The sequence below is a fragment of the Leptonychotes weddellii genome, chromosome 8, assembly GCF_054177405.1.
Source record: "Leptonychotes weddellii isolate Sample4059 chromosome 8, ASM5417740v2, whole genome shotgun sequence".
In the NCBI taxonomy this organism is placed as follows: Eukaryota; Metazoa; Chordata; class Mammalia; order Carnivora; family Phocidae; genus Leptonychotes; species Leptonychotes weddellii.
In genome coordinates this window covers 84,049,125-84,057,039 of record NC_138376.1, presented here as the reverse complement: position 1 = coordinate 84,057,039, position 7,915 = coordinate 84,049,125, and the positions used below count along the sequence as shown (strand labels likewise).

The 7,915-nt window shown below is 38.6% G+C and overlaps 1 protein-coding gene across 4 annotated transcripts in view; it reads left to right on the top strand.

Annotated features, from left to right (window-relative positions):
* CDK19 (cyclin dependent kinase 19) overlaps window positions 1–7,915 on the top strand; it is a 174,593-nt gene that overhangs the window by 115,773 nt on the left and 50,905 nt on the right. For 3 of the 4 annotated variants that reach the window (XM_006735468.3, XM_031030363.2, XM_081828807.1), the window contains one exon: window positions 7,167–7,277. The exons of the other annotated variant lie outside the window; for it this stretch is intronic. In XM_006735468.3, coding sequence (XP_006735531.1) covers window positions 7,167–7,277 — 111 coding nt within the window. The remainder of the gene's footprint in view (window positions 1–7,166; window positions 7,278–7,915) is intronic. 4 annotated transcript variants of the gene reach the window in all.

Here is a 7,915-nt window from a genome sequence, read left to right as displayed (position 1 = left end):
CGCTGTGAATTGTGCAGGACTGTTGAATCTCAGATCTGTACCTCTGAAACAAATAATGCAATATATGTTAAGAAAAAAAAAAGAAGAAGAAGAAGAAGAAGGTAGCAGGAGGGGAAGAATGAAGGGGGGGGAAATCGGAGGGGTAGATGAACCATGAGAGACGATGGACTCTGAGGGTTCTAGAGGGGAGGGGGGTGGGAGGATGGGTTAGCCTGGTGGTGGGTATTGAGGAGGGCACATTCTGCACGGAGCACTGGGTGTTATGCACAAACAATGAATCATGGAACACTACATCTAAAACTAATGATGTAATGTATGGGGATAATATAAGAATAAAAAAATTAAAAAAAAACCTGCTTCATTTGTCTTCCTTTTGTGTGTGTGGGGGTGGGTGGGAGGGGGTCATACACTTAAAAAAATGATATAACTCAGTGCTTCCTAAAGTAAAGGCATTTTCACCATGGGAAAGATTGATAGTCAAATGAATCCTACAGTTACTTTCTTTCTTCTTTTTTTTCCTGCAGTTACTTTCAACAGATCAAATAAGAATAGAAAACTGAGGGCGCCTGGGTGGCTCACTCGGTTAAGTGTCCGATTCTTGATTTCGGCTCAGGTTATGATCTCAGGGTCGTGAGTTCAGGCCCTGCGTCAGACTCTGCACGGAGTGTGGAGCCTGCTTAAGATTCTCTCTCTCTCTCTCTCTGTCTGCCTCTCCCCCACCTCTCTCTCTCTCACTCTCTTAAAAAAAAAGAATAGAAAATTGAATTTACTTTGAGATAAATGAGTCATTGAAGTATAAGAGGACCCTTTCCATTCAGATACCCTAAAAGAGGAATCTGGAACCCATGGGAGGGGGGCATCAGAGACTTGGAGAGCAGAAAGAGGGGTAAGAGGGGAAGAAAGATGTGTGTATAAAAATTAGAATGGGTTCTGTAATTGGTAGTCTAGCCCAAGCCTCCCCAAAGTGAGTCAGGATCCTAAATAGTGCCTTCGAGAAAAAAGATTAGGATTGTAACTTTGAATTATATGTTTAGGATAGTGAAAAGTAGATACTCTTTATGGTCACTTAGATGCCCTTGAAGATCAGGTAAAATCTTGGGATGTTCATTGCACATTCTTCATTAGGCTCCTTTGAGATTATGTTAGTACTCTAAGTATCTGCACAGGAGATGCTATCATTTAGTGTGGGATTTTCACAGGAAAATCACATTATACTTAACTGTTGTTTAGATATGATTAAAGCATATCTATAGTTGCATGATGTCATGTTGAACAAATATTTGTGTGACAAGAGATTCAAGTCCATTGGTAAAATCTGATATTGCCAAGAATGAAGGAAAGTACAAGCACAACTGTCCCCTTTCTTCGGGTCCCTTTTCAGATCAATCACGTAAGGAACTGTGATAGTTTGATAGTATCTTATCTTAGCAGGAGATATCTTTCTGGAGAGAAAGAACTGTCTTTTGGGTGTGTGTGTGTACATGTGTGTGAGTTTTTAAATGATAAGAGTAAGTTTTTAAATTATAAGAGCTCATTATAGAAAACTTGTAAAATAGAAAAATAGAACTAAAAAATCACACCTAATCCCACCACCCAAAGATAACTATGTTAATGTTTTGATGTGTTTCCTATTTTACAGACATTTAATACTTTGCAGCTTTTTCTACTACATCACAATATTATAAGTCTTTTCTCATGTATTTAAAAACTCTTGGGGGGCGCCTGAGTGGCTCAGTTGGTTAAGCGACTGCCTTCGGCTCAGGTCATGATCCTGGAGTTCCCAGGATCGAGTCCTGCATGGGGCTCCCTGCTCAGCGGGGGGTCTGCTTCTCCCTCTGACCCTCCCCCCTCTCATGTACTCTATCTCTCTCTCTCATTTTCGCTCTCTCAAATAAATAAATAAATCTTTAAAAAAAAAAAACAAAACTCTTGGTATAGGGCGCCTGGGTGGCTCAGATGGTTAAGCGTCTGCCTTCGGCTCAGGTCATGATCCCAGCGTCCTGGGATCGAGTCCCGCATTGGGCTCCCTGCTCCTTGGGAGCCTGCTTCTCCCTCTGCCTCTCTCTCTCTCTCTATCTCTCATGAATAAATAAATAAAATCTTTAAAAAAAAAAAACAACTCTTGGTATATGCGCATGAGGCTACAATATGTGGATATACCGTAATTCACTTGTCAGTGAATAATATTTCTTATTATCAGACATTTATGTTTGCTGTTTTTGTTCATTTGTTTCTTCAGTAAATAGTGGTAGAGAAATTTCCTTTTTTTTCGTTTGTCTGCTTCAGTAAATTGGGGTAGAGAATACACTCTTGTGTGGCATCTGTTTAGGGTCTAACATTGTGTTAGTAAACTAGCCTTGAAAGTAACCAGTGACTCATCTGTTTTGTTCCTCAGGTGTGTCCCCCCGGGTCCCCTTCTCCTGTGCGCATTTTCTTCAGAATTTTGTAGTGCTTATTTCATTCACAGCCCTTTCAGGAAACACCCTCGCAGCGCCCTTTTCCGTTTCAGGTTCTGCACAGGTGAAATACCTCACCCTGAGCTATGTTTCTGCTCTACACATCAAGGCAGCTCTCTTCTGCTTCTGGTAGTGTGGGTGCTAGTTGAGAGAACTATTCCTTTTTAAGCTTAAAATAGATGTAGCTTGCAGAAAGTCAGTATCTTTAGAAAAACTACTTTAGACGTAGTCTATTCAGTTTATTAAAAACAAAATCGTTCAAAACACCTTTTGGAAGGATACCAAAGTTTTATAATATTCCAAGCTCTTTACTGATTTGTTTTGTAAGAACTAGATAAGTTCAGTAGATTTAATTCTTTTGACAAATATTTATGGAGTGCTTACCATGTGCCAGGCACCATTTTAAGCATGGGGGATATAAAACCAGCAAAAACTTTGCCTTCATGGAGCTTATGTGTTAATGGAGAGAAACAGACAATAAACAAGATAAAATAAATAAAAAATACCTAGGTCCCCAATTCCTTAAATGAAGCTTTGGGAACCAGATGTGTTTTAGATTCAAAAATTTTAAGAAGATTTTAGAAAGATAATATGGTGTATATATTATGTTACCTAACACCCAGGGAAGCAGTAATCAAACCTTTTAATATTCTTCAGTATCGAAGTATGATCATTCACACTGGGATGAATAAAGACTATGACAGCTTCATGTTAGTGCAAGTGAGATATTTCTGCAAAATGAGTATCAAAGGATAATTTCCAAAAAAGATAAAATTATGATGTGATACAGACCTAAAATGAACGCATTTTGAAGATTTTATTTAACTTATTAAATGAAGGAACCCAATAGATGGTATAGCCCATTCAGAGGAGAATCCTTAGAACAGACATATTTATAGATCAGGAATATTAAAATGATGGGCAAATTGAGGCAAAACTCACCTCTTCCATAACAGGAGAAGGAAGTCAGTGAACCTCTTCTGGACAGGACAGTTTGCATGTGTATAGACAAGAATTATCCTGCATTGTTATCAGTTATCTATAATGTACAGAGTTGAAAATAGCTTCCATAGAATTAGAATCTGATAACCTGAAAGGATGTGCCCTTGACAGTGTATTTTTTTTTCCACTGAGGTTAAATTTTTTTTTTCCTACATGAGTTCCTAGAAAGCTTTGTTTTCTGAGCTCTTCAGAATTATAGATAAGGGAAATAGAGGCATAATACATTTGACAGTGATAGTGCTTTGCAGAAAAATAAAGGTGCAGAGGGAGGTTACAATTTCAAATAGAGGAGCCAGGAAAGACTCGCTGAGAAGGTGATATTGTGAGTTGAGTTAAAGTAGATGAAGTTGTTTACCTGAGTAACTGGAATGATGAGGTTGCTATGAACTGAGCCGGAGAAAGAGCAGTTGAGGTAGAGGGCAGGGGAGGTGGAGATCACCCCTTCAGTTTGGGCCCTTAGACATTCAAGTAGAGATGCTGATGCAGTTGGATACACATCGCGGGAGTTCAGGGAAGATGTGCGGGCTAAAGATGAACATTGGGGAGTTCATGCACGTCGGTGACATTTAAAGCCCTCAAACTAGATGAGATCACTAAAAACAGGGCTTCTTCTATGGGCCAGGCTCTGCGTTAGTCCCTGGGGATACAGGGATAAATTAAAAATTGTTCTCAAGGTTTAATGGGGGCAGTTATAAACAGTCAAAGCAGTATAAAAATATACTAATATAAATACACATAAAGTACAGATGATTCCGTGAAGTCAGATCTGAGCGTCATCTTAAACTCCATCACCCTCAAACTTCCTCGTTCGGTGACCTGACCGTGAGACATGCACAGAAGATAGTCAAAGTGTGGGACCTTTAACATCAGCTGGCTTCTTCACTAACCCCCTCTGCCCAGCAAACTTTCAGTGATACTAGAGAGCCTTGCTGGTGACACTCTGCATGGCTTACAGGGCTCCCCATTATTTGGCATTTGTCTTATCCCTTGCTTTACTTGAATGAATAAAGACTGTAACAGCTTCATGTTAGTACAAGTGAGATATTTCTGCAAAACGAGTATCAAAGGATAACTGTACACTTAAAAATGGTTAAAATGGTAAACTTACGTATATTTTACCACAATAAAAAAAATAGAACCTAGAAAGGAAAAGACCTAGAAATACATTGCTGCTGTAATAAAAAAAAAAGAAAGATTTCTACCTACTAAAATTGTATACTGATATTGGAGAGAATTTCTAGGATAGATTGTATTGAAAACAAGTGCTATCTTTTGAGTAAATAAGGACAGATAAAAATATATAGTCATATTTGCTTTTATTTGCATAAAGAAACACTGGAAGGATTAACTAATAAAAGTTGTTAGTTCTAGCAGGTAAGGAGGACTAAGGTCACCAGGGGCAGGCGTGGTAATGAGACATCTCAATGTATAATATCCTTTTATGTACTTTTGATTTTTGGACCATGTAAATGTATTACCTATTCAAAATAATGTTTAAACATGGGAGTTAAAGTGGTTTCATTGTAGAGGGATCATCAATTTGTAGCCACAGAAAACAGCTTTTTAGAGATACTGATTGAAATATTGCTACATGTGACATCCCCTCCCCCAGACAAGTCAGAGCCTGGTTTAGATGAAGAAGTGAGTTTCACCTCCCTTCCACTGCAGGCAACAAAGAGAACGTATTCTGGGTAGAGATTTAATAAAGCCAAACTCTCTTAAATTCATTAATACCAAGAGTCAGAAAGAGAGGGTGACAAGACATTGCACCTGCAGTGAGGCCTCTTACCAGGGTCCAAATGCTTGAAGGTTGACCATGGCGAATAGGGTCATTAAATATATTAAGCTACTGAGTCTGGGAGCCTTAACCATTCAAAAACAGGAAAACTGTCTGGATATAGCTCTGCATCCCTCCCCCCACTTTCTCTGATTCTGTCACTAATTAGGAGCATATTATGTCTAACATTTGCATCTGAAGCAAGAAGCAGGATTGTTTCACCTTTCTTAGGCAGTGGGAGCAGAGAGAGCGGCCGACAGCTGAGCACCCACCTAGTGGCCCCCCTCCTGCCCTCCCCACCAAGGGAGTAGGACTATTATATCTTCTCTAGACATTTCTTTCCAGCTCTCCTTTCCCACCTAGATCCAGTAGGAAATGTGGATAGAACCCTGAGGCAGACTGCGTAAAGTAGAAGGCTGTCTCGGGGCAGCCCAGCCCATCCTGACTCTTGCTTCTTAGCTGTGTCCCAGGGCATGTGGTTTGAGGGAGAACCCAGGGAGTCATATCCGGGAACCATGCCCAGATTATAGCTGGTAGAGCACCACCTTCCAGCAAGGTGGTCAAAGTGCAGGTCAAGAGAAAAAGCTGAAGTACAGAGCCAAAATGAGAGAATTGAAGGACTGGGAAACAACATTGAAAGTAGTGAAGAATTCGGCAACTGCGAAGAAATTTATAAAAGTTCCAGAGATGGAATTCACATGATTTTTTTTATAGGATTCCAGCACAGGCACTGAAGGTATACTTTACTCATTTAAAGTTATTAGGAAAAAATAATAAAAGTTATTAGAATGGGGAAGCAATTCATTTTTCTCTTGCCTCATTGATCAATTTGTAGGTCTGTCTTGCCCCTTACACTGTAGGAATTGAAGACAAGGACTTTAGCCATAGTGGACAAAGCATGGACTTTGGAACTGGGCAGATCTCTTTAAATCCAAACCGCTTCTCTTTCTAGGTGTTTGGTTTTGGTCAAGTTATTTTTATAACACTGGACTTCAGTTTCCATGTGCATCATAGGGTTGTTATAAGGATTTAACGAGAGAAAAACGTGTATATATGATCATCCTACACACAGAAAGTATTCAGTAGAAATTTTGTTCCCTCTTCTGTTTTGTGTCTCCCACAGAGTTTTACGTTTAAAAGACGTTCAAAATATCAAATTGAGCATGTTAGTGTTAAATTTGAACGCTGGTTAAGGACCGCCTGAGGCAGGCATGTCTATAAGGCTTTCCCCTCGAACAGTGAAAGTTGTTGTTGCTAAATAATTTATCAAGCAGCTGCCTGTTATGTGCCAAGTGCTAAGGTTTCACTTGTGGATCTGGTTTATCTTTTTATGATTTCCTTCTTACTATCAGGGTTCAGCTTCTACTCTGTGAGGGCCTCTTCCTTATTCTCTATTTATGGGACCTCTTCTCCACACCATTTTTTTTTTTTTTTATCAGTGGGTATGAGAGACATTACCTTATACTCACTGTTTTTCTAAAAAACCTCAACGACATGCTTTAGGCAAGGATAAGTGTGGGGACTGTTACATCTCTTTCCTTTTTTTGTCAAATATTTACTGAACACCTCCTGTGCTAGGGTAGAAAAAAACAGAATGAATACGTGATTCCTGCTCCCCAATAGTAAAAAAAAATAAGCACACTCCAAATTATATTTAATTACTTCATGATACAATATTTACTTTTGTTTACCATTTTACATTTTACTGTTTAAAATGATCCCGTTTTGAAAACACTCACATACATGTGGCAAAAGAATTTGGAAGGGTATCCACCAAGATGGGGCAGAGCTTATCTTGGAGTAGGGGTATTTTTTTTTATTTTATTTTGCTTATCTGGATTGTCTAAATTTTCAAAAATTTCACTAGAAAGTGCATCATTTCCCCCTGCTTGCGAACAGGAGAGTGACCTCTCTCTTCCTCTTGCATTCAGCTTTTGCGAGAATTGAAGCACCCTAACGTGATCGCCTTGCAGAAGGTGTTCCTTTCTCACAGTGACAGGAAGGTGTGGCTGCTCTTTGATTATGCAGAGCATGATTTGTGGGTAAGTCTAAACTCGCTTTATTTTTAGGACCCTTTCCTCTAGGTACAGAGAGACAGTTGTATATACGCACTGCATATTGCTAATGCACTTAAAGGAAAACTTGCTTTGTTGATCAGAGTTTAAAATAAATATTAAATGCAAATGCAGATTTAAAAGAACTCGAGCAATAAACACTGTCATATACTGAGAAGATGGTATTTGTAACATTCAGAAATTTCACTTCAGAAAGTGGTAATGTGTGTGAGATTGTAATTTTATGCAAATCATCAATGACAGTTTACTGATAATGTGTAGTGAAAATTGCTTTCCTTTGTGGTACACACAGTAGTTCAACTTTCACCAGTTATGTACTTGTGAATAATTTCCCTTTCTAAGTTAAGGTCCGTCTCTTGCAGCATTTTTCCAATTAAAACCGACTCCACCAAATGGAAGTACATATATAGTTTTACAAATATTAGCCAAAAATTCTAATTCCAAATTTTTTAAGTTAGAAATCAGGGTATTTAAGCATTTTATCCAAGGAGTTGCTAAAAGTACAAAAATTCAAACTTGGCAGTAAGTCCACATTTTTTTTTTTTAATTTCCAGGTTTCCAGATTATTATTATTATTTTTTTATTTTCTTTTTCTTTTTTTTTTT